Source organism: Eucyclogobius newberryi, unplaced genomic scaffold (genome assembly GCF_026437365.1).
Source record: "Eucyclogobius newberryi isolate DKJ021-1_F unplaced genomic scaffold, fEucNew1.0.hap1 SCAF_14, whole genome shotgun sequence".
NCBI classification, from domain to species: domain Eukaryota; kingdom Metazoa; phylum Chordata; class Actinopteri; order Gobiiformes; family Gobiidae; genus Eucyclogobius; species Eucyclogobius newberryi.
The window spans coordinates 13,362,295-13,389,409 of record NW_027315768.1 but is presented as its reverse complement, the minus strand read 5'-3'; the positions used below and the strand labels follow the sequence as shown (position 1 = coordinate 13,389,409).

Genomic DNA, 27,115 nt, shown 5'->3' with positions numbered 1-27,115 from the left:
TATTTAACTGTATACTTTTAAATGTTTTATACCTTAAGGTTGGACTTGTATCTCAGCCTTTCTAGAGGGAATCTATTGCAGGTCAGTGCCCTCTGCTGTTAAGATGGTCGCTTTGCCTCTTCCAACCTAAACTAAATAAGCTGTTATTTTGTCACATATTCATTGTATTTTGAGGGACAAATTGAGATGTTGAGTATTATTAATGAACTGATGACCTACATCAGATTTGTTGCTTCAAATAGATAAAAACTGCATAAATGCTGTGCAAAGACAAGCAGCTATTGTAGCAATTGTTCCACCTTGTGGCCAAGTTTAAAAACTTACTCTGAAACTATTATTTATATACGTACACGTTTTACTGTTGGTAGTAGGACTAGTCAACTAAAGAAATGCATGGTTCAGTACAGAAAAGTACTGGTAAAAAGCACTTTTAACTGTAAAAATAGAAGAATAAATGTATAATTAAATATGTAAAACTCCAGCTAACCCATGTCATGTCTTCTTTCTGCTGTGGTGTATACTGTAGCTTTATAATATAGATTAAATAATATCACTAAAATTCTTGATCGACTAAGACCTCATTGATCGATTAATCGACTCAATGGCTTGACACAAACACATCCCTTTATAAAACACGTCCTGGTGAAGTATTTCTTTAACATGTTGTCAGAAACACCACAACTCGCTGTTCACTGTCTGATCTTATAGTATTTATAGCAAAAACCCCAGAGATAGAATTAGACAGGAAGTACTGGCATTCACACTGAGCTGCACAGAACTCATTAAAACACCCATTGTCTCAAAACACATTACTTGTCTAATCATATTTATGATTAAACACATTGTTCTAAGGTCACCTAGTCATGACATGCAGTCATATATCTGCCAACACTCATGCATTTATTTTAACTGACACTTTGCCAAAATGGTGGACAATTATTTCAGATGTTTTTTAAGTAAACTGGTGTAAAATGTTAATTCCTTAGCAGTTTACCTCCATTTTTGACATCCTCTTGACCACATGAAAGTTGATATACATCCTTGTCACAGAGGATGGAAGTTTTTGTGAATACTGTTTTATACCAATTTCCCCCCTTATTCCCTGTTTAAACCTTTCAAGTGTGTATCTTATTGTCTTCTTTGTAAAGTATTTGTATTTGGCAAATTCTAATGTTTCAGTAAATAATGTTTCTCTTTTCCCAATTGCCGTCATACTAACTGGAATGAAGTGTGTCACATGTGTCACACGTCAAGACCCTGGAGAGGCCTTCAAAGTTCAGAGTCAGCTGCAGACAACGGATGTTTTGGTCAACGAGAGTGCTCAGTACTGACTAACAAAGAAAAAACAGGTCAAACTGATCCAATAAACCAACCGAATATTAAAATGTTCCAAGTCTTATTAAAGGTGTGGAGGCTCATCGAAACTATGAGCTTTAAACTAGGTTTTAAAAAAACACCCCGCACATCACCTGTAAACCACCATTTGACCGAAAATGTTGCTGTGTAACTGGAAAGTTCCACAAAAGGGGAAGCAACTGCAAAATGCTTTTTTTTTAAGATTTATGTATTTATAAAATTCATATGCAATTTTAGCATCTGATCCATCCATTTAAATAATTAAAAAATCCTTTAGTATTTATGGAACCATTTCAACAGTCTCAGTGACTCCTGTCCCCGCAATTTATATTCTCTCTTAATATTTTCCATTTGCTTTGGGCTTCAGATAATCCATCTTTTTAAAAATAAGAAAGCACATTTTCTTTTAAAACAAGCTTTATTATGCAAAACACACTAGGGCTCAGAAACTGCCAAATAGTTCACAGAAGCAATCATGCTGCTGCTTTAAGGCCATCACATGTTAAACAACATTTTCAAAACATTGAAAGGCAACTTGCATCATTCTGAATTCACATCAATAGCAAAATATTGATTGTCTGAACACCAACATTAGCGATTATAAAAAATAGCAAATTGGAATTTCTGACAACATTCTTTGTTAATTACATTGGATTTGGCAAGTTATTAAAGACTGTGCACTTTTATGCCTTGTGGTTTTGTGTAGTTTGATATTGAATGAAGTTGAGCACGATTTCATTTAGATTGTTATGCGACTCCATTACAGCAGCTCTGTGTCTGTGCTTCTATTGGAAATCACTACTGCGATCTACAGATTCTGAATAACAGTGTTTACTCTACTGGGTCATTAAGTCTCCCCCAAAAATGCACATTCTACATTCAAGTTCCTATCAAGAAAACAACAGATTTTAGCAAAGTGGTGAAATGTGTCGTAGTGAAGTTAGTATCAAGACGAAGCCCTCGGATCACATGAGCCACACGCTTTCGAGGGATGATACAGTATTTGCAAGAGTCCACTTTTGTGTAAAGAGTTCCTAGATTCAAAGAGCAAATTAAAGAACCTAGACTTCTTTTTCTTTTGGCGTAAAGGAGACATTATGCATTTTCCCTGGTACTTAATATTGAAATGTAACTTAAGTAGAGCATAATTTTACATTTTGGTCGATGTAAAAAAACTGCAATATTGATCTAAAACGGCTTTGTAACAGAAACAGATCTATTGACTTCCTGTTGATAAGCCCCGCCTCTTTATAGTGACGTTTCACTGTGACAAGCAGCAGATTGTTATTTACATGATTTCATTTTTGAAAAGTGGCAATGTGACATTTTAGAACCGTAAGTCTTCATTTTTTTTTTCAAATAATCCCAACTAAGTACAGGAAGTAATAGGATGGGGGATAGGTGAAAACAGGAGTTTTCTGAGCACTGGCCACAGTTGCAGGACAATAGAGGATTACTCAGACATGCAGGGATCATAAGGATGATAAAGATGAGGAAACTTTTGTAACAACATTCACATTTTAAAACATTAAAAGGTTGATTGTGCATATTATGGCCCCTTTAAAATAAGTACAATTTAACATCTATTATTCAATGTGGGGTTTATTTTCTCTAAAAGGCCAAAAGGTTAAAACAGGATTGTTGGCTTGTGTCCGCCACCATCAAGACATGCAAAAAATAGGGGAAAAACATAGGAGTGAATGGTCAGCATTTCTGTCATGAATTTCCTTTGGGAAACATAAATACACATACTCAGAGCTGGTCCTGTGACAGAGGGCATCAGCCACCACTGAATATACTTGCATGGTTCAATTTGATTTTGGAATACCAAATTAAATACTGGCCATTCTTAACACGCATCAACACATGGTCTTTTCAGTGGTGGAAGAAGTCCTCAATTTTGTATTTCACAGCAAATTTGTGAGTGAAATATACACTCGAAAAAGAATTGTCCTGATTGCAAAAAAAAAATAACCCCGAGTACTTTTTACTTTTCAGTTCTTTTTTGTAGTTGAGTAGAAAGTACAGATAATGCTCTCAAATGTAGTGAAGTAAAAGGAACAAGTATCCACTGTAAGTACAGTACTTTTTACTTTTACTGATGTACTTTACACCACTGGGTATTACTTTGTAGACGTAATGGACAGTGGACACTCTTACCAAATACTGGACTATCCCTTTAACTCAAACCGGCTTCAGCCACCGTTTAGAAGGAGAAAATCTCAAATATCAGAAATCACTGATGATTGGCCTGCTTATTTAAAACTGTTCTAGTCTATGGCATACTATCCGTCTCCTCCGTCTCCACCAGGCAGGACTGGTCGTTGTCCAGGACTCGGAAGGGCGGGTGATACTCGAAGGCGGAGAGAATGCCCGAGCCGATGTTGTGCTTCTGTTGCAGGAACCAGATAACGGCGGAGATTCCCATGATGGCCACCACGCTGAGTATGACCAGAGCGGACAGCACGCCGTTCGATTCTGAGGTGGGACAAAGCAAGGAAGGTCAGCGGTGTAAACAAACGCACACAAAGGATTAAAAGAGTCTCCAAGGATCGACTTACTGTGTGTGGAGTTCAGCGTGACTGAAATACAGGGAAAAAAGACATTGTTAAGGCAACAGTAAAATGCGTCCGGTTTGACATTTACAGCTGTTCCATTTGGGGAAACTAAACTCATGACTATTGAAGATAATTATTTAATAAAGTTTAATCTGTAGAGAAGAAAAGTCTGATTTATTAGTAAAGCCAGAGCTGATTAGACCTTACTCTGATAACTTTATTCCAGGTTTTGAGGGGCAGAACGAGCAAAATTTGAAATTTTTGCAATATTATCGATTTACTGCACAAGCCAAGTGTGTACTTATGTTAAAAGCAACCTAGCACTTTTTATAGTTTATGGACAAGTTGTTTAACGCTTTAAACAAACTAAATAACAGGAAAAAAATGACTACTTGATACTAAACGTCAAACAATACATCGGCTTTACATCGAACAGACAATCACAGAAAATTACACTATCGAAGAAACGTGGGGAAAAAAATGTTGAGTCAAGATAATATCAATAAAATATAGTTCACAGATATCACTAGTTTCTTACATATCAAACTTTGACTGTAGCTGTACACGTCTTTTCTAAGCGGAGTCGTTTTGAGAGCTGTTACGTCTTACTTTGGGCGGTCTCACACACCACTCCATTCTCCACGTCGTCCAGGCAGCTGACGTTCTCCCACCTCCCGGACACAGTGTGCAGGGCCACGCACGTGTCCACGGGCACGAGGTCTGAAGGGGACGAGCTGAACTCCCAGTTGGTGTACTCCACAGGGTCACTGCCCAGCCACCTCATGTCTTCACCTAACAAACACCACAGTCAGTACCACGTTTTACTTACAACTAATCACGACTTAAACAAGAAGACGAGAGCTAAAGAGGGTCAAATTAATCATTTCTGAATACAACCTAAGTACTGAAGTGTATATTTGGCTATTTAGTTGTTGCAGAGCATATTTTCTGACAATATTATAAGCGTTTTTATCATTTATTGTGACATTTTCTGTAATAACAAATCACACTTCAAAATGTGTTGTTGTGACAGGCCTAAAAACTTGTCTTACATTAGTTTATTTCTTTTTCTTTTTTTCCTTTGTAAAAACATGTCTTCTTTTGGCGAGCAGGATCGCCTCTCCTGACCTCTAACTTACTTGGCCTGGTGGCGTTACTTTGTCCATCAGAAAAGTGGCTTTATTCACCTTTGAGCTTGAGAACTGGGAGGTCAGACAAATGGAACGGCCACAAACAAACCACTAAATGGATCAGTATTTAGGTTTGGCATATGATTAACAGCGACTGGTACAACAGACGAACATACTTAAAGTTTTAACTATTCATTCACAACAATTCACCAAGTCAGAGACCTTTAGATCCCCCCCCCCCAACTATTCAAATTGTTACATTTACCATTTCAATCCCCATACTGTTTCCCAACACTTAAAAACACATGCATGCCTTTACGAGACACTTTTAGCAGCTTATTATAACAATATTACCTCATCATAAGTGCACTCAAAGTTGTTTGATTAATGCATGTTTGATCAATCCCGTACTGTCCTGCATCCAAAAAAATGTTTGTTTCCACCTACCTCCTATCCCCGCCCACGTCCCTTGCTGTTCAGTGTTCACAGTTGTGCAGCACTTAACTGTTTGTGTCATAATACATTCCCAGCCACACGTTGACGTTGCCTTTCCACACCTCTGGGCTATAATTAATGACAAAGTCGTTCTCCTCTGCGCTCTGGATGGTCAGAAGATCTACAAAAGAACAAAGACAACAAATGTGTCAACCTGTTTAGAGATGTTAGAGTTTCCTTTGTGGATCTCCACCAACCGAAGCCCTGGCAGAGCGTCTTTGCTCTTTCTAAAGTGTAGCTCTTGATGGCATCCTCTTCTCCATGCACAAAATGGTAACACCTGTCATCAGAAGGCACCCACATCCTTCCATCTGCAGGACAGTCTGAGGAAAAACAAACACCAAACATTGACACAAAAACATGGGAAGCAAAATATGACTGTTTATTGATAGACTTTGAATGGAGCTGCAGCTGGTTTCAGTTCTGGGCAGCTGTTCCTCTTTTAAGAACGCAGACTGTTGTTGGTTTTGTTTCTCTTCTCACACTGCTCGCCTCGTCACGTGACACGATTATACTTAGAAAAAGCTGAAACAAACCAACAACCTGCCGTAAACAAACCCCCGACATTACGGTAATTCTGCTATTCCGATCTTCACGCGGCTCAAACGCGGATCCAGCAGCATTGTGACCTCGTTTCTTTAGTAACTACGCACTGATTTATTACGAAATCCTTGAATGCCCTTTCCACTTGCCAAATACAGAAGACTGAACAGCGCCACAAAAGCCAGTGCGCACAACGTTCAAACACGGGCCTGTGTCAAATCGCTGCGCCATAAACTAAATGACGTTATTCTATTGTAAAAGGGCAAAAAGAAAAGACGACGACTTGCCTCCAGCGGTAGATCCTGAAGGCAGAAGGCACAACACGCAGCACAAGAGCAGGCTTTTCTTCTGCGCCTCCATGAGTGCGTGCCACAGCGCCATAATGCAGCTCCAACAGCCTCCCACTTTCAACACAAGTTTCTCTACTTCTGACATGAACCACGTCCACTCTCAGTACGCTCCTCCCACCGCCTTTGACCCCGAACAAAGGCTTCAGCAGCTTTACCCACAGTTGGTTTAGGTTTGTTTCTATGTTGGCTCAGTGTAACAGGCTGGACGTGCGCGTTAAAGATCAGTAACTGCGCACATGCGGTTATTCCGCAGGAAACATGCGGCGCCTCTGGTCGTGTCCGCTGTTCGCCACTAGAGGGCGGAATATGCACAGTTTGGGCTCGCGGCGGGTCAACTTTGTGTTGAGGCATTTACACTGGGCCACTTCACCTTCACCTCCTTCACCTTCACCTTCACCTCCTTCACCTTCACCTCCCTTCACCTTCACCTCCAACCTCCTCAACCTCACCTCCTTCACCTCCATCACCTCACCTCCTTCACCCACCCAACCTTCACCACCTTCACCTTCAACCCACACCCAACCCACAACCCCACACCAACCACCTTCACCACCTCACCCACACCTCACCTCACCAACCCACCTCCTCACCTTCACCACCTCACCCCTTCACCTCACCTCACCACCCTCAACCTTCACCTCACCTCACCCTCACCTTCACCTCCTCACCTCCACCACCTTCACCCCTCACCTTCACCCCTCACCTCACCACCCCATCACCTCACCACCTCCTTCACCTCACACCACCAACCCCTCACCAACACCAACCCCACCTCACCCACCTCACCACCTCACCTCACCTTCAACCTCACCACCTCACCTCACCACCTCAACCAACCCTCACCACCACCTTCACCTTCACCTCCTCACCTCACCACCTCACCCTCACCTCACCTCACCCCTCACCTCACCACCACACCACCTCACCCTCACCTCACCTCACCTCACCCCTCACCTCACCTCACCTCACCTCACCACTCACCTTCACCTCCACCTCACCCACCTCACCTTCACCCTCACCTCCATCACCTCACCTCACCCTTCACCTACCTCCACCTTCACCTCACCTCACCTCACCACCTCACCTCACCACCTCACCTTCACCTCCTCACCTTCACCTCCTCACCTTCACCTTCACCTTCACCACCTTCACCCCTCACCACCTCACCTTCACCTCCTTCACCTTCACCTCCTCAACCTCACCTCCCACCTTCACCCCTTCACCTCACCTCACACCTTCACCTCACCTCCTTCACCTCACCTCCCTTCACCTTCACCTTCACCTCCTCACCAACCACCTTCACCTCCTCACCTCACCTTCACCTTCACCCCTTCACCTCCTCACCTCACCCTTCACCTTCACCCCTTCACCTCACTTCACCTCACCTCACCTCCACCTCACCTTCACCTTCACCTTCACCTCCAACACCTTCACCTTCACCTTCACCTCACCTCCTTCACCTTCACCTCCACCTTCACCTTCACCTCCTTCACCTTCACCTCCACCTTCACCTTCACCTCCTTCACCTTCACCTCCTTCACCTTCACCTCCTTCACCTTCACCTTCACCTTCACCTCCTTCACCTTCACCTTCACCTTCACCTTCACCTCCTTCACCTTCACCTCCTTCACCTTCACCTCCTTCACCTTCACCTTCACCTCCTTCACCTTCACCTCCTTCACCTTCACCTAATTCACCTCCTTCACTTCCTTCACCTTCACCTCCTTCACCTTCACCTTCACCTCCTTCACCTTCACCTCCTTCACCTTCACCTCCTTCACCTTCACCTCACCTTCACCTTCACCTCCACCTCCACCTCCACCTCCACCTTCACCTTCACCTCCACCTTCACCTTCACCACCTTCACCTCCTTCACCTTCACCTTCACCTTCACCTTCACCTCCACCTTCACCTTCACCTCCACCTCCACCTTCACCTTCACCTCCACCTTCACCTCCTTCACCTTCACCTTCACCTTCACCTTCACCTCCACCTTCACCTTCACCTCCACCTCCACCTTCACCTTCACCTCCACCTTCACCTTCACCACCTTCACCTCCTTCACCTTCACCTCCTTCACCTTCACCTTCACCTCCTTCACCTTCACCTCCTTCACCTTCACCTCCTTCACCTTCACCTCCTTCACCTTCACCTCACCTTCACCTCCTTCACCTGGATGGAGAGAGAGAGAGAGATAGATGATAGAGAGATAGATAGATAGATATATAAATGATAGATAGATGGATAGATAGATATATAAATGATAGATAGATGGATAGATGGATAGATAGATATATAAATGATAGAGAGATAGATAGATAGATAGATAGATATATAAATGATAGATAGATGGATAGATGGATAGATGGATAGATAGATAGATGATAGATAGATGGATAGATGGATAGATAGATAGATAGATAAATGATAGAGAGATATATAGATATATAAATGATAGATAGATGGATAGATAGATAGATAGATAGATATATAAATGATAGATGGATAGATGGATAGATAGATATATAAATGATAGAGAGATAGATAGATAGATAGATAGATAAATGATAGAGAGATAGATAGATATATAAATGATAGATAGATGGATAGATGGATAGATAGATAGATAGACATATAAATGATAGATGGATAGATAGATAGATAGATAGATAGATGATAGATAGATAGATAGATAGATAGATAAATGATAGATAGATAGATATATAAATGATAGATAGATAGATGGATAGATAGATAGATAGATGGATAGATAGATAGATAGATAGATATATAAATGATAGATGGATAGATGGATAGATAGATAGATAGATATATAAATGATAGATGGATAGATGGATAGATAGATATATAAATGATAGATGGATAGATGGATAGATAGATAAATGATAGAGAGATAGATAGATATATAAATGATAGATAGATGGATAGATGGATAGATAGATAGACATATAAATGATAGATGGATAGATGGATAGATAGATATATAAATGATAGATGGATAGATGGATAGATATATAAATGATAGATGGATAGATAGATAGATAGATAGATAGATAGATATATAGATAGATAAAGATATATAAATGATAGATGGATAGATAGATAGATAGATATATAAATGATAGATAGATAGATAGATAGATAGATGGATAGATAGATAGATAGAGAGATAGATAAATGATAGATGGATAGATGGATAGATAGATAGATAGATAGATATATAAATGATAGATAGATAGATAGATGGATAGATAGATAGATAGAGAGATAGATAAATGATAGATGGATAGATAGATAGATAGATAAATGATAGATGGATAGATAGATATATAAATGATAGATAGATAGATAGATAGATAGATGGATAGATAGATAGATAGAGAGATAGATAAATGATAGATGGATAGATAGATAGATAGATGGATAGATAGATAAATAAATGATAGATGGATAGATAGATAGATAGATAGATAGATGGATAGATAGATATATAAATGATAGATAGATAGATAGATAGATGGATAGATAGATAGATAGAGAGATAGATAAATGATAGATGGATAGATAGATAGATGGATAGATAGATAGATAGATATATAAATGATAGATGGATAGATGGATAAATAGATAGATAGATGTATAAATGATAGAGAGATAGATAGATAGATAGATAGATGTATAAATGATAGAGAGATAGATAGATAGATATATAAATGATAGATAGATGGATAGATAGATAGATAGATGGATAGATGCAGAAGTGACAAACTCTCAAGAGTTGTTGAGAAGGCCAATAGCTGTGGGGATGAAAGTTTGTTTCAGTTGGTCCTCCATGTGGGCAGGTGATGCTCCTGTCAGAGGACAGGGCCTTGAACTGTGCAGTGAGTGAACAGGATCTGCCAGAATCGAGTTTTAAACTGGTCCAGGAGTCCCAGTGATATCACACTCTCTTTCACAATGCTATGTAGACGACCACGATATTTCAGGTTCAACAAATTGAACCAACAAAGACAAGAAAATGTTAAAATTGATTCCACTAAACAACTTTAAAACATTTGAATGAAAACACAATATACATTATAGTTTCTGAGTTTTGGGAAAACAATGCATCCTTTGACGTGCTTTACTGCAATTTCTCAAGCTTCTCTTCTCTGAATACTGGGGTCAGAGCCAGAGAAGCTTTCCTGAAATCAGGGTTTTTCCTTTGAAACATTTATTTGCAGGAATGAAGCGGCACCACCAAGAGAAATAAGCTGGAGTTTGCCCCTTGCTTGTCTCCATGGAGATGTTATTGCTTTACCTAAATGTTTGCCTCTATTACCTGCTCAGGGACAACAGATGGACACTAGCATTGTAATCAGCTATAATTGTTCCATATGATATCAAATAAATCAGTTATTATTATTATTATTAATAATAATACTAATAATAAAAATAATAATAATAATATTTTAAAATAATCTACTACTCTACTTTCTACAAAGAAACAAACAAGTGACACCATCAGGTCAAGTTACTGGTCAGATCTGTGACGGATTTTTGCCTGCTTTATCAGACAGGACAGTGCAGCATGAAATGGGGATGAGACTTGGGAAAGACACTGCAGCAGACTGTGGAGGCTCGGATTTGAACTTGCGACACTCCACATGGAGGCACGGGTGCTATTCGCTCAACGCTACAGAATGCTTGTTTTCCAACTGTAATAATCTTTTGCAATAAGCTCATAGTTTATTAGATATCCTCTTCACGTTTCACTCCAAAATACAGGTCCAACTTGATAAAAAGGTCTAACTTCTTGCATTTATTAAAAAAAATTTTTTTTTAACAAATGCAAGAATGATACATTTAATCTATACTGTGGAACATTCTATGAAATGTCAGTGTGAATGTTTTGCACATCACCAGAAACGTTACATTGAGCACCTTTAATACATTTGCTCCCCTCATGTACTTAGGCATGTTCTTGTCAGCAGTGAGGCAGCCCCCAGGGCAGTGTGCTTATTATGTCGGAGGAAAGAGGGTTTGTGCTTTGTTGCTTGTAGGCGTAGGTGGCACAAACACAGACAGCTGGAGCCGGAGTTTTGCTCCTCGTCTGGAGCTGGTGGCGTCCCGTAGAGTGGCACAACACCCTGCAGGAGACCGTGGGGACCCATCTGCTGTGGCAAAGCCAGCTCTCCCAATGCTACATCCAAGCTCAGTGCATCACTACCCCATTCTCCCCTCAACACACCTCCTGTTAGCCACGGGCCCCGCCAGGCCATGCACCATGGAACCACTTACTATTTGGGCTATGGCCAATATGGTTTATTATACAGTATTTATAGTACAGTATTTCGTAATCAGCTTCGTTACCTTTAGGACAAAGTCATGCAAAACTCACTTTATACTATTGCTTATTCAAAGAACAGACACAAAACAATATATATTTTTGAAGATTTAATTCAAAAAAAGTCAAAGAAGAGAACAGAATACACCATAGGCAACCATCTGCTGAAAAAGTCTTTGGCTTTAACAAACACTATAAAACAGAAAAAACACCAGAAACATTCCTCAAACTGTACAGATGCCACTGACAACTGTGTGGCACAAGTTAAAAAACAAAAAACAACAATAAACTTTCATATAGTTCTATGAATTTCCTCAAGCGGTTTGTACAAAAATCTTCATAAATTACAACTTTTTTCCTCGTATAACTTAATGACAAATTGACTTGACTAATTAACTAATCAACTAGGAACAATTTGTCTGTGATGCACCTCTGCGGCTCTATGGCACTTGGTTCAAACACTAGCAGCATAAACCTTTACATGACAGTATCAATTCTCAGTCTCACGTATTACACAGAAATATCAAGTCAATAAAAAAGACATTTAGGGTTTTTAAAAAAAAAAAAAAAAAAAAGGAAATGCCGCTGCAAATTTGACTAGCCCCAAGACATGTGAAATAGTGTGAACAAGCTGGAGTCCAACACATACGCAAAAATCAGCAGCAATGCAAAAGAAACTCCCAATAGTAACGTATTGTAGAAAATAGGTTTGAAGAAAGTTGTATTTAAAATGACTTGAAAGTAAAACGGCTGTACCAGCTCCTGAGCATGGCATTTGGTCTGAGAGGCGGGCTGGACCTGCTAACCCGGTCACTTACAGAGGACACATCGCTGTGAGGTAGAAAACTGGTCTGGCTGACCACTGGGTTTGAGACAGGCTTCTTTAAAGACATTATACAACAAGCCTGCATAAACCTTGTGATAAAAATATATAGATCTTATCAAAACCACCTGTTTAGTGCCACACTAAAGGAGTACACATAGTCAAATTAATCATCCTTCATTATTCTGCCTATAATCATGAATGAAAAATTAAAAAAAAGGCACACTATCCAAATAATGCAACTAACATCTGCATAACGAGTGTATATCTTGCATATCTGTGATCTTTGGTGGTTGAGGAGAAGACCAAACTGCTTTCAGGGCCCAAACGTTGGTCATGAGAACGTTGAGAATGTATTTCTACACAAGGTTGACTGAAGTCCACATTCAGTGAGTGAAAAATAGAAACAAAAACCAAACCACACAATATCATTTCATCCCCCATCCCCCCCAATATACACCACTCTGAAGTTAATCTGAACAGGCAAAGTGGAAAGGTCATCGTTCACCATTCAACATACGCAAACCTCTAAGACCAAAAAACTACATCTAAAGAAATCAGATTTGACATGATCCTGCGTTGTGTGGTCAATAAAAGCATTAAGGCAAAGTTAACCAGAAGCGTGACTGTTAAAAAAAAAATCACAAAAACAGAAAGTAAAAGACAAAACACATCACCATAGCAACACTCACACGGCAAGCACAAAAATGTCAGCTCACCTGGAAAAAAAGAAGAGAAAACAACATTGTCTGTCATGCACTATGCACACGAACTACATGATCGATCCTGTGTGATGAGCCTTTGTAAAAAATAAACGTTTCTTGTATCAAAATAAAACTGTACAATTTTTTGAGAGCGTGTTTTGCAAAAACCTATGCAAAACAGTGACAGGTCCTTTGCAGGTGTGGACTTGATTGTTGTATGTTGAGTTCGAACGGCGTCTCAGTCAGCACTACTTGGTTTGTTGATAGGCGTACGGGGAAGGGTTGCCAGAGGAGTCCACTGAATGGGCCCCGTTTTCCTGGGAACAGACGAGGGACATTCCAAATCACTGTTGTCGTCAGTGGATTTGTTTGAGCAGATAAGACAGGCTGATGTTGTTGTACGCACCTCTACTGAGACAGGGGTGGACTGCATTTGCGTGTACTGTGGTATGAAGGCTCCTTGTATGGGTGTGTTTGCTGCCACGAACTAATCAAAAAACAAAATAAAATACAGTTTGAATGAAAAAAAGTGTACACATTCTCAACAGTAAATCAGTTGGTATATTAAAATTGATGTAATGATGATCCAAAATTCAGAATTAGCCTTGTTTAGACCAGAATTAAACCGGTTCAAGTAAAAGGAAAATGACCCATGGTTGTTAACTACTCCACAGCTGTGAATATTCTCGCCTCGCTTGTCTTAACATTGTTCCACTCAGATTAGGAAATAAATCTCCAGTTGCATTAAGCGCTTGGTTTAAATGGCCTCAAATGTTGCAGCTAACTTTAAAACTGTCTGGAAATACTGAGAAACAATATGTGCAATAGAAATAAAATGAAGTGCAATAGAAATCCTTAGATTATGTGTGTTTTGTGATGGTTTTGGTGTGTGTGTGTGTGTGTGAAAGAGAGTGTGTGTGTGTGTGTGTGTGTGTGTGTATGTGTGTGTGTGTGTGTGTGTGTGTGTGTGAGAGTGTGTGTGTGTGTGTGTGTGTGTGTGTGTGTGTGTATGTGTGTGTGTGTGTGTGTGTATGTGTGTGTGTGTGTGTGTGTGAGAGTGTGTGTGTGTGTGTGTGTGTGTGTGTGTGTGTGTGTCTGTGTGTGTGTGTGTGTGTGTCTGTGTGTGTGTGTGTGTTACTCCTCACCGCTCCTGCATTTCCCAGTGAGAGGTGGCTCATCTGCTGTGGCAGAGGCTGGATCGCTGAGGCCGGCTGCAGTGACATAGAGTGGTCCATAGAGGGAGATATCACTGTTCCCTTGAATACAAATGAGAAAGTTAGATGTGCTGTTGAATCACTTGTGGATTGTGGAAAAGTTTAATCCGTGCATTTCCTTTTTTATACAAATAAAAATCATGAATGCTTTTCATAGTTAATTGTACAAAGCAACTTTTCAGACATACAATCTGGGTTCAAACATGTTTGCACAATGAGAATGGTAAATGGAGCTGTTTCTTACAGGATGAGGCATGATGTAAGGTTGATGAGCCATCCAGGACGGGTTTTGCATCTGAAATAGTGCACAAATTCAGCACAAACAGAATCCATGAATGACTTTCTAAAATCAGAAAATGAAACCAAACCTGATACGGTGAAACTGAGGAGATGTACGGAGACATGGGCGTTTGCGCAATCATCCTGTTGATGCCATACGCTGGTGGGAAAAATCTGCTGACGCAAGATTCAGATTCAGATGTGAGAATGAAAACAATGGCAGCCCAGTGTAACATGACACTGCTCTTTTGTGTGAAGCTTACCCATTCTGCAGAGCAGCTGCACTCGGGTCGTATGTGAGCGTCATCCCGGCCTGAGGGTGGGACACAAGCACAGATTTAATATGGGTACAAAGTCATTGATTAATTCAATAAGAAAACAACAAACAGCTGTAAAACCCCACAATGCTAAAACACTAAACTTGATTTTGATACAAAGGAAAAAGGTTCATACAGATTTTTAAGCTACAGTGACGTAATGAACAAAAATGTGGCTCTTTTTATGTACTATTTTCCAGTATCTACTTTTATTGCTAGTTTAAATATTGAATTGATTATCTGCATTTCCATTTTTTGGCAACCAAACACGTCTTAAAGTGTCTTACACTGTGGGCTTTGACAACCTTTTCCTTTTGTACACAGATGAAACATACCAGTCTGCTGTCACCATCTCTCCCCCAACCTCGGCCATTATGAGCAAATTTATGTTGACTTTGTCTCTTTTTCTGTCCACCATCAGCAAACTTGCACAGCAACGGCTCGGCAGGCGCTGAAATGACAAACGATGAAATACTCACCCTGTTTGTGCAAATCGAATCAAAGGGGACATATTATGCAAAAATATATCCATCTATCTAACTAGTGCACTCAAAGTCTTACTTTCATTGATTCCTGCATTTTTGACTAATCCTGTATTGTCCTGCAACTGAGGCTCCAGTGCTCAGAAAATGCATCTTTAAAAAAAATGAAGACTCCAAAATGTCATGTAGCCATTTCTCAGAAATAAAAACATGTAAATGACAATCCGCTGCTTGTCACAGTGAAATGTCACTATGAAGAGGTGGGGCTTATCAGTTCTCCAGTTTACTAAGCCGTTTTAGATTAATATTGCAGCTTACAATGAACAAAAACTAAAATGACGATCTATTTATGTTATAGTTCAATTCCAAGTACGGGGAAATAAAGCATAATATGTCTCCTTTAAAAGGTCACAACTAAGCCAATTATTTAGATACTGCCCTGACACTACTGAGTGTGATGAACAAACACAATTCAAGTCTACAGGTAAATGTTTAGACAATTATGTGCCAGCCGGGAACACAAAGCTATTAAAAACAATAACTACTTCTAAAATGATTTGCATTCTGATCAACTTACACTCATACACCTATGTCTACAAACAGAAAAGATTAGCATTTGCTAGCGCCGCTCATTCCCAGCATAGCATGTTTCCTGGTCAGCCTGCAAGACATCTAATTTGGCAGCTGTGGAGCTGTAATACCCTCCCCACTCAGAGGCAGCACAGACTATTTCAGTCAAATAATCCAATTAAAAAGCTTAGAGTGGGAGTGACAGCCACACAAGGCCCTTTCCTCTGCTCTTTTTTCTATGAGCTCATCTGCAGCAGACTTCCAGACTCCTGCAGGAGACATGAATCAGTGGGCTGGCCAGTTTATTCTGTGCACACTAGTCATTAGCCATTAATCCAGCGCACGTTGAAGTATGCCTTCCTCCTCTGTCTGCACGCACTGCCATGGAGTTTAACACCAGAATAATTACACATGTTTCTCACCTGGTACGCCCGCAGGTGTCTTAATAAACTTTCCGTTGAAGTGCGAAATGACAGCATCACACTTTTCTGTAGACTCCATCCTGTAGAATGGAACACAGGAAAAACAAGTAATGTGTGCCGTTAAGAATACATTGTGACATGCAAGCTGTAAACTCTAGGAAGTTTAGTAGTTAAATGTAGTTTTTTAAATAAATGGTGAGTTAGAAAGGATTCAGACATGTTAATACAATTACTAAAGCAGCTAATCGTGACTAGTCAACTACAACTAAATATTTTCTTGCATTTTGAGCAATTATGAACAGACTCTGAAAACACAAGACAGTGACATTATTAAATCAAATGGTCGTTACACAGTTAAATGGTTTAAAACTGCCTTTAAATGATGTTACCTTGCAAATCCTACTCCTCTGCTGCATCCGTTGGAGTCTCGTAGGATTCTGGTGGATATGACCTGACCAAAGTGCTTCAGCATGTTCTCCAACTCCTGCTCATCCATCGACAGAGGCAAGTTGGAGATGTAAAGGTTTGTCGGGTCTTGCTCTTGTTGCTGAAATAGAAGTTGCAGCTCAATAAGTCACACATTCAGCAACATAACAATCATTTTACACAAGGCTCAATATTGGGGTTGTACTGTATAAAATGAAGGATTCTTCCTTTCTGGAACAAATAATAATTCTGCAAATCAAGTCTAATTTATCTCTGCATTTTTCAAGATCAGCAGAACCATGCCTCCAGGGAGCTGTCTTCTCCCCATTAATATTCATCATCGCTTCAGAGCGCTATTGGATTACTACAATACATTACAAAACAGCGTACATATCAATAAACAAGATGCGGACGGGAAACTAATTAAAAAGGTAGTGTTTGTTTTGGTGGCTCAGGCAAATTATGAGCAGAAATTATACATAATAATTTCAAAATTTTCAGACAGCCACAGAACACCACTCTTTGTACTCAATTATGCAAGACTAATTTGAGTTACCCAGGCACCTGCAGCATGCACGTCCTGAGATGGTTGGAGGTATCGGGATTACCCACAGGCGCAGGGGAGTACTATTACAACTTGTGGCAATGCAATTCAATCACATTTTAACTGATTTGAAGTAATTTCCATTTGTCAATGATCAGCTTTATCGAGTGGCCTACTTTTTGTTCATTTGCTTTGTTTTGGTTCATATTCACATTTACTAGACTTCACTGAATCTCACATAATTGCCAGGAAGAAAACCCAACGAGCCTTTAATTCAGTCTTTGTGTGCGTAAAGTCTTGAGTTCCTTCCACAACAAAACACAGATTAAACTGAGCCAGGCCGCTCCGAGCTGCTCTATTTAATTAAAAAAGTCAAAAGGGTGCACAGAGGCATGTCAGGAGCGCTGCGGATCCCAGGAGAGGAGAACCAGACTGAGGACTCTTTCCCAGTTTTGCATGGGAACTCATTCAGCCCTTCCATGTCACGTTGCCATGACAATGCACACGATTTACTTCCTGTTTTAATGTCACAGTGCACCATGTTCCCAAAATACAACCTCACACTCAATGCTACAAACACAGTAGGCAAAATGTAGGTAAAGCTTCTGCATAGCTTCAAAATGACAGTCAAACTAAATATACCAAGGTTAAGCAGACAGAGTGACTGGTCTCTTGTTCTAAACAGGATTGAATGTACAGCTCCACAGTGGATACCTTCTCTCGTACGTCATTGAGCTGTCAGCACACTGAAACCCGACCCTGCACACTCTGAGCCTGACTGTTGACGCCATTCTGCTCTGCTAAAAGCTGGCTCCGAGTCGTGCACTCTAAGTATGCCTCTGAAATCTGTATATTTGCAGTAAGAAAAGAAAGACTTATGACTTGTAAAAAAAAAAAAACCTAGTGATTGTCAAACTTGTGTCGAGAGCAAAACATTTTAACATAAACCTGAACATAGAATAATAATACCACAATATAACACACTATAGATAAGAAGCAACACAATAGCATACAGCATTAAGCTATTATTTAGGATAGTAATTAAATATAGCTATAACATATTAGAAGGACATAATGTGCTGGTAAAATTCACTACTGCACTAAAATCTAAAATGCAGGCAAACCGTAAGCACTCTTTGCCGAATTGCACATTTTTTGTTGACAAATGATGTGATAGAATCAGTATGTGGGTTAGCTTTTCAAACAGAAAATTCCCCATGAGAGTAAAGATAAACACTAGTTCCAAAAGAGACCAAGGCACTTCCATATTTTTTCCACCGCGATGCCAGCCATAGACAAATTGGCAACAGAGAAAGTGACATTCTTGCCATCCGCTGGCACTAAACCACTATGTCTAATAAAATGAACAAATCTATTGCAACAGTCTTCTAAACCAAATATATGAGGTCTCAGTAAGTCTTTATAGTTCACCTGAGCTGCTGAGCTGTCTCCTGGGGACTTTGCAGATGGTGAGAAAGTGTGAAATGCAGTTCACTGTATGGATGGGATATCGGGGGATTAGACTATAATGAATCCTCACCTTTGCCATCTGGGCTTGGACACCAGCCGTCTTGAGGGCAGCCACAGCTTTCTGAGCCGCCGCGGGGCTGTCAAAGTCCACAAAACCATATCCTGGAACCAACAGTTAGTCAAGGCCATATTAATATAGCTAGCAACATAGATTTGAAATAAAAAAAAACAATTCTTAAATGTCTCTTAATTGTGTACCGGTAAATGTTTTTATGATTTGTGTGCACCATTGAAAAAGAGGTCTCAATCACAATGGGTTAAATGAAGGTTAATAAATAAATTGGTCATATAAAGGATTTCACTACTTCATAGAGGTGAATATGAATCCTATATAGATCATTTTGCATTTCAGGCAGCACATGTTATGGCACTAGGTATAAGAACTACATTTAATCAAACAATGGACTGACGGCCAGCCTTACATGATATACCAGCCATACTTCTTAATAGTTTGAAAATAAAATGTGTTATATTTATATATTCCCATTGTAATCGCTAAAATCCAACTCGATGCTAAGTCTTCTGCCATTTCCTCTCTTCTTTAGATTTGTTAGTTGCAATGTGGGTGGTGTAATTGTTATTCTATACTTTGAGAATGAATGCACGCAATGCAGACAAGTTACTCATTGCAGCAACACACCAATAGACAATGGCTGAGGGTTTGTAATAACACTAGCTGTTTGGCTGTTTTGTTTTCTCACTTGCTCAGCTTGATATAGCCACATTTCTGTCCGATGACTAAAGTCTGGATGGATTTTGCACTTTGGATGTTCACCAATTTTGGGCAAGTGCAGTTTGAATGAGGTGTTGCAAATTGTCTCAGGGCGCTGTTGATCATTTGGAAGAACATGTAAGTGGGACAAGGACTGTGTTACGCACCTTTGCATTTATTTGTTGTCTTGTCCATAATGGCTTTTGTAGATACAATTTTGCCGTACCTAAGGGAGAAGCAGAGAGGTAGGGTAGTGTGTGGGACTGTGTACCAGAAGTGTTATAAAACAGACAAAGAGGAAGGGTTGAGCAAGAGCCCGTATGACATCATTGAAAAAACATGAGAAACAGGAAGTGGTTTCCATTGGGTGCAGAAAATCCCCACCATGTGAGTACAAACAGTCCAACAGACATTTTTCTGTAGGCAAACTGTTTAACTCAACTAGAAAGACATGCTCTACTCATTTTTACTTCAATCGAGTGAATGTGCAGGCTTTTAAAGATCTACTGCTTTCATGTTTAATCTAAAACATGACAAATACAGGAGCCACGGGTGGTAAAAGCAGAGGGCATTTTATCCTGGGATTAGGTTAAATGCTAAACTGGGTGAAAGATCGTGAACTTGCGACCTTCCTTTATCTGAAGTCTAATTTTAAACCATGTGGAACAAGTGTGGTTTAGTGTACCATCAACTAGAGTAAGACTGCAGTTCACAGGAATCACATCCCTGAGGTTTTGACTCACCATTTAGTTATGAATGAAACACAGGGATGGCCATAATGTTACATTTGTGTGGCTTCGCTTGATTTTTTTTTAAGTTAGGTTTGTTATTTCAATGACCCTCATAGAAACCTAGCTGCAATTTTAAATGAGCAAAATAAAAATGTGACTCTTCTGTGGTTCCCATGACACCACATCAGCATTAGCAGCCTGCACAGGAGTCATGCTTGGTCATTGTCCTCATTGTCTATTCCCTCAAACTGTTCAACGCGTTTCCTGACTTCAACTTTCTAAACTGTGTAACATGTTGAAATGCCCTACAATAGCTCCTTGCTTGGACATCTTTCCGCCCCTACTTAAAATTCTAAATGATGTAGTAAAACATTTCTGTAACTGTGATACAGTTTTCCCTGTGAACCTCAGCTACAATAGTGTTTGATCAATACCCTGGATCAATATCTGTAACAGAGAGTGGAAGTGTGCGACTCACGCCTGGCAGAGCTTGACCAGGTCATGGTCTGTGGTGGAGGGGGCCAGGCCACGGATGTACAGGTTGGTTTTGCTGAGCTGTTCCCAGCCGGCCGTGCTGCCGCCGCTGCTGTTGGTGCTGGGGCTGGTGGGGGCCATGGGCGGGTGAGACGTGGGGGCCACAGGTGGCTGTTGGGGCAGAAAAGTATGAGGGATGAGTACAAGGAAAAACTGTGAATGACGATGTATTGTGTTTCAATGCTGATAAATAACACATACAGTTATCACCTTAAACTGTCAAAGGTGTAAACGTTGCAATTTACACTTGCATTGGCTGAGATAGTGCTCTCATTTTAATACAGCACATTGTTGGTTCTACTTATTTAGCAATATAAATAGTAGATATTTTCCATGACCTGCTCTCCACATTCAAATTCTGGTTTTACAAAAGTTAAATAATTTTCCTTAAAGGTACACTAGCATATTCTGGTGGTGTGTGCCCCACTCCACTGCTTGTTTCCATAGACATTTTATTGTTTGGCTTAAAATTTCCCACAGTATGGCATTGTCACAAATCTATCTCCATGGAGACAAACAGGTAACACCAAGTTACACATCAAATCTACGGAGAAGGGACCTGCCCACAGTAGGAATGCATGTATGCAATAAAACAGCTGTAATAGAATAAATGCAAGAGTTCAGTCTATGACCGTTCTGTGGAATATTTCAGACAAAGAAAGTATCTCCATGGAGACAAGCAAACGGTGGACCTCTAACTAGAAAAGATTTATCCACATTAAAATAGTCAGTAATAACATCAGAACATGTTACATAAACTAACATTACTAACAGTGCTGAGGGCTCAAACTCATTTGTTCATTCATTCAAGAATTGGCAAAAAAGTCAAGGGGCAATAAAGAAGAAGTAAAAACTTGAAAATGTAAGGTCAATTCTCTCACGGCTTGGACTCTGGGAATCACTAAACGCTTTTGGAGATAGATTAGCATCCAACCTTTCAACCTCGCTTTTAAACAAGTCAGTCAATCCATAAATAGGTCCCACATTTGATTTGACCCACACCAGGAAATGCTTATAAGTCATGGCGCTGGCTGTCAGTTTAAATGGTGAAATATGGCCATTCGGAGCATATATTTCTATGTGCACAGCAATCTCCATCTCTGTATTTAGGGTCAGCACAATCAGTGTCCTCGGGGGCCTGTAGCTCTGCCCTGTCACTTTACTGCCTCACCACTGGAGCATAAACACGAACAAAGAAGTGAGAAATATATAATATTTTAATCAGTAACAATGATCAGATGATGATGATCTGTTTCTGTAATTTCTTTGTGATTTTAGTGCATTTTTCCTGCTGTGTGAAGCACTTTGAATTGCCTTTTGTATGAAATGTGCTCTACAAATAAACTTGCCTTGTCTTGCCATGATGTTTATCCAATGTGTCTGAAATGTGACCTCATTTTGATCAAGCATTTATTTTCAGTTTCATTTTATGTTTTCTTTAAAAAGACTATTTGAACAAACCTTCAACTACAGACGAAGGCGTCGACCTCCAGTGCCATTCAACCAAAATTTGCATTTATTCTTGCAAAATCTGAACTCATTCCTGCCTTACCCTTGTCTGAAAGATCACACAGCAATTAACTTCACAGAGACGTTGATACGCAGGACTTTCTTCTTGAAGGATTTGTTGTCTTGTCTGATTATCCCCCTCCCTCCCTCCCGCCCTCCCTCACTCCTTAGAGACATCAGAGGCCGAGAGGAAGCTAATGGAATCTCAAGCATGAAGTGGTGACAGGATTGAGCAGCCCCAGTCTGGACATTTGGCCCGGAGGATGTTCTCTGGTGAAATTCTGGCCTTCAGGCTCTGCACTGTGGCTGTTTGCTGTCAGCGCGGCGCAGGAACAGAGTTAGTTTATGGGTGCGTGCAGTGACCAACCATTATTGCTGAAAACAGAGGTCTCAACATTGTTTGTGATGATCCAGTATGGATTTCTTAAGCCAATACCGAGCCGAGTTGTGGCTGATAACCGATATTTTCAGATAGTCGGTAGTACATAACTATTTCAGGAGACTTTTTTGAGCTTTTAATCTTCATTTAAACACCTGGAGTTATATTTAGCTTCATCCACGCTTGTTTGATCAATCCTGTTCAGTAAGTCCTCTCCGATCAAAGCCTCAAAAAACACTCTGGAAACAGTTGAAGGACGTCATAGGTGGAGCCCTGAGATCTTCTGTGGTGTTTTTAGGTTTATAAATCTGAGGCTGAGCTTGTCTGCCTCAAATCACATGTCATTACAGCTGTCTGCTTGCATTAGCATGTCAGTGGAAAGCTAGGTTTGTTTATCTGCTCCATGTAATTTCCCAGCTGTAACTCAATTCCTGATATGGGAAACGCCTGATTGATATATATGTAGTATTGTTTGCTTTTTGTATATGCATTATTTGAACAAGGGCATGTTTAAAGGTCATATAATGCATACTATTTGCTCAATCAAATCTATTAAAACAACAGTCAGAACACAGAAGGAGACACAAAGAGACAGCATACAAACGACATAAGTAGACGTGTAGCCGGCGTCAGTCAGTCCAGTCCAGATCCACTTTTATAACATTCTATTCTTACGTACGATACGGCTATTTCAAGATTATTTAGGGTTGTTTTTGGTCAGGACAGTGCATGTCTATGAACATACGTGAGATACGACCCATGACATACTCTGATTGGTACACCAGAGAACATGGACACTGACAGAAGCGAAGGTTAAGTGTCTGGGCCCAAGGACACAACAACAATATGCACTGGTCCAAGCATGGATCAAACCATCACCCTTTAGGTTTGTGAACAAGCGCTCCAGCCCCCTCAGTGATCTCCCATCCTCGTACTAGCCAGGCCCAACCCCGCTTAGCCTCACAGATCCGACATGATCAGGGATTTTCAAAGTGTTGAGTCCAAATAGGATTCTCTGTGTGCAATGTTAGCTGCAGTTCTACTCTTTTTACAGCGATGCATTGATTGGCTGCAGAGCTGGTCAACATCCTTTGGGTAGTGCAGTTTTGATGTTTTCCGTGTTTTTCAAATTACCATTCATGCCCATTCGACTTAAGACACATGATTTATTAACTGTATTTATTCTTCAATAGAGAATAATATAGTCTTGGATCAAATTAATTAAAAGTCCCTTCAGCTAAAGCGTGTGTAACTGTTCAATCCAGACCTCCATTCTGAAGCTTTTGTAATTATTTAACCAAATGGATCAAGAACAAATGCATAACTCATTATTCAAGTGATTCCAGGTCAATATACATTCATTATGTTTCCTGTATGGCTATATATTATCTGCTCCAATGATATGAAATAATAGGTAGGTCTGGAATTAAATATTTGCTTTTAATTTGTTTTTACTACATAACATTTGGTCAATTTAAATAAAATGTAAAGCATTGTATAAAATAGTTTGCCAACCATTTGGAACATTTTAATAATCCTTTTTACTTTAACTCATCCTTCCCAAATGTAGTTACTGAGAAAACAAACATCCCAGTCATTGATGAGCAAACCATGTGGACAAGCCATGTGGGAATCATTTTCAAGACGCCTTTGGCCCAAATCTCCGAGAAGTGACTTCCTTCTTGTGCTTCAGAGTAAATTTAGCTCATACCCAGCACCAGGCGTACCACACACATCTACATGCGCCTCTGATGGGACAGGGCGGCAGCTTATCAGACCCCTCCAGACCAGTAGAGCCTGTCATATCCGAGATGGAAACACTCGAGGCATTACTGTACCAGGCCTCGCCCATGGAGCTTTCACCAGATGAAGAGTGACAAGATAGGCCTACTGTACGCCTCTTCAGCGCTTTGAGCTAAAGGCGGCTACAATCTCTATGCAACTGGGACACGTTTAATGCATCAGTGAATAAGTCATCTATGTCCAATTATGAAGGCTTACAATACGAAGGCCAATATGGTTAACATGGCATCAACTAGTGTTTCCAGTACAGCAAAGTCAGCTTGGAAAAATACAAACAATGTTCCTGGGATTTGCATCAATGTCCTATTCATAATGTTTGACTAATCGATTACTTGCACTGTAATAACAAGCTCCAAGGCAATGTTCAAAATATTTAAACAGCACAAGATCAACATTTTAATTCTCTTGGCATTTATTATGTTACACAATATACCGTATCAGTGTATCCAGGCTAAACCCTACCCTAGGGACGCAGTTGTAACCTAGCATCCAAAGCAAACAGAGTGTGTGCACTCATGGTGTAGCCACTATATTTGTAAGTCAAAGTAAGACATAGCTAAAGGAGGGGTAGGCAAACATGTCAAATGAGTTAAAATGGTGTGCAAGCTTGCATGGATTGTAACCAGAGTTGTTTTAGGGCATACAAATGTGATGTGCATGTTATCAATCATGCTGCAAGATGTCTGTGTAATGCTTTAGTCGTTCAGGTAGGTTCCATAGCAATATACTAGCAATATAACACTTTTATATGGACACGCATTAGGCCAGTGGATCCCAACCTTTTTGGTTTTGCAAACCTTTCCTCACAATCTGAGCACCTTTAAACTAGGGCTGGGCAGTTCATCGGATTTGAATCCAGATCCAGCTCTGGCTAATTGTCAATAATTTACTTGGAGTATTTTAATTGATCTTAATCCCGTCAGAAAAAGCATGAGGTTTGGGCCAGAGGTTGAACTTTGGGGGAAGACATTGGGCTTTTCGATTATCATGAAATAAAAACTGAAAGCAATTTTTATTTTGTTTTTGAAAAGAGAAAGTAAAATTGAGCAAAATGTGTAAAAAACAATGATGGTTCTTTCATGGTTCAAAATAATGGTTCTGCCATTCGCCCAACTCCCAACTCAAACAACAACAACAAATTGTCAATAATGATTCTTACAAAGCTATATTTAATGAAAGAACATCATCTTATTGATGTCCAAAATCCCCAATAACTTCATTCAAGATGTAATATGTGTTACAAAAAAACAATTCTATTTAAATTCACCTTTTGAATCCTAGAATCACCCGCGTTCCCTTGGTAAGAGGTAAGTGGGGGAGCGCACCCCTGAGTGGGAAACACTGCAGACTAAACACTGCAGACTGCTCCAAACAGCCTGTTTTGTCATGATGTGTTTTTCAGATTGACCTTTTAAACCCATAACATTTGTGCCATGTTCCAGAGCAGAAGCAGCTCAGGCCGGACAGCAGCAGCAGGTATTTTAATTATCTGGATCTGACGTCACGCACGCAAAGACACACAACAGGCGTTTTCACACATACGCACCATAACAACAAGTTTTATGCGCCGGCGCCGGCCTTAAATCGGCGAAACACAGCTTTGAACAAGTTATACCATGTTTATGAAGAGTTTCCTCACCTGTTTGCGATACGGTGTCCTCAGTGGGTTTCCAGTGTTGGCAAAAATCATCCTCAGTTGAAATGCGCAAATAGTCAAGCTCCGATCGCGTAACTAAGTGTGGAAACAGTGTCAGCGCGCGCTCTTTATTCCGCTAAAGGACCGAAACCGTAGCGTGTGCGCATATTAGCTGTGCAGAGCATTATTGTCGTCGTCTATCCGGCCACAGCCTCCACGGAGAATTGTCCCAACTTGGACTGCCCAGCCCCGTGTGTTTGACTGGCTTCATTGATGTGCAGTCAGCGCAGGGCAGACGCGGCTGTGGCGGGGCAGACCATTATGCGCGCCTTCGGAGGGGTGCGCAGAGGATCACGCGTAATAACGGGAGGTGTTTAGCGGCTTATGCTAAAGGTGCGTGGATTCAGACAAGGTGGAGACGTGTTGCCTTGGTTATTTTCAGAATTGAGAGAGAAAGCGTTTTGTTGGCGCGGCAGCTCGCGCTTTAGAACGTGTTTCCTCCGCTGTTGTTGTTTGTGTGATCAAGCGCGCATACCTGACATTCCACTCTTTAGCTGCTCCTCCTGCCTCTGTCAAGTTTCACTGTTTTATGTGCACAAAACTTTAAAGTAGAACTACAAGAGGTCACAATAGAATGCTTAGAGAGCTTTTGCTGTGTTGACTAATGAAGGATGACAGTCTGGGAAAAGAAAAGAAAAAGTGTTCTATTAATCCAATAATC

The 27,115-nt window shown here is 40.4% G+C and overlaps 2 protein-coding genes across 3 annotated transcripts; both read right to left on the bottom strand.

The window, feature by feature from the left end:
• Positions 1-1,755: 1,755 nt before the first annotated feature.
• cd302 (CD302 molecule) lies at positions 1,756-6,604 on the bottom strand. Its single transcript, XM_072444353.1, has 6 exons — positions 6,370-6,604; positions 5,737-5,862; positions 5,550-5,660; positions 4,524-4,706; positions 3,918-3,938; positions 1,756-3,834 (listed from the first exon to the last, which is right to left on the bottom strand). The coding sequence occupies exons 1-6, from the start codon at positions 6,515-6,517 to the stop codon at positions 3,632-3,634; spliced, it is 792 nt and encodes a 263-aa protein (XP_072300454.1). The 5' UTR covers positions 6,518-6,604; the 3' UTR covers positions 1,756-3,631.
• A 5,270-nt stretch (positions 6,605-11,874) lies between these two features.
• Positions 11,875-26,678, bottom strand: rbms1b (RNA binding motif, single stranded interacting protein 1b). 2 transcript variants are annotated; one of them, XM_072444350.1, is made up of 13 exons: positions 26,398-26,678; positions 21,012-21,178; positions 19,970-20,028; positions 19,101-19,192; positions 16,980-17,137; positions 16,591-16,670; positions 15,452-15,567; positions 15,063-15,112; positions 14,889-14,976; positions 14,765-14,815; positions 14,452-14,562; positions 13,713-13,793; positions 11,875-13,623 (listed from the first exon to the last, which is right to left on the bottom strand). In XM_072444350.1, the coding sequence occupies exons 1-13, from the start codon at positions 26,446-26,448 to the stop codon at positions 13,555-13,557; spliced, it is 1,173 nt and encodes a 390-aa protein (XP_072300451.1). In that variant the 5' UTR covers positions 26,449-26,678; the 3' UTR covers positions 11,875-13,554. The 2 variants fall into 2 exon arrangements, with proteins under 2 accessions (XP_072300451.1, XP_072300452.1); XM_072444351.1 differs by having other exon boundaries at positions 14,889-14,973; positions 26,398-26,677.
• Between the last annotated feature and the right edge of the window lie 437 nt (positions 26,679-27,115).

Excerpts from the sequence above, each read along its gene's own strand:
- cd302 (XM_072444353.1), bottom strand. The coding sequence starts at position 6,517 with ATGTCAGAAGTAGAGAAACTTGTGTTGAAAGTGGGAGGCTGTTGGAGC. Across the intron at positions 4,707-5,549 it reads AATGTATTATGACACAAACA|GTGAAGACATGAGGTGGCTG; the intron begins GTTAAGTGCTGC and ends GGTGTTTGTTAG. Across the intron at positions 3,835-3,917 it reads CACGCTGAACTCCACACACA|AATCGAACGGCGTGCTGTCC; the intron begins GTAAGTCGATCC and ends GTCCCACCTCAG.
- rbms1b (XM_072444350.1), bottom strand. The coding sequence starts at position 26,448 with ATGATTTTTGCCAACACTGGAAACCCACTGAGGACACCGTATCGCAAA. Across the intron at positions 16,671-16,979 it reads AGAGGAGTAGGATTTGCAAG|GATGGAGTCTACAGAAAAGT; the intron begins GTAACATCATTT and ends TCCATTCTACAG. Across the intron at positions 14,816-14,888 it reads CCTCAGTTTCACCGTATCAG|ATGCAAAACCCGTCCTGGAT; the intron begins GTTTGGTTTCAT and ends GCACTATTTCAG.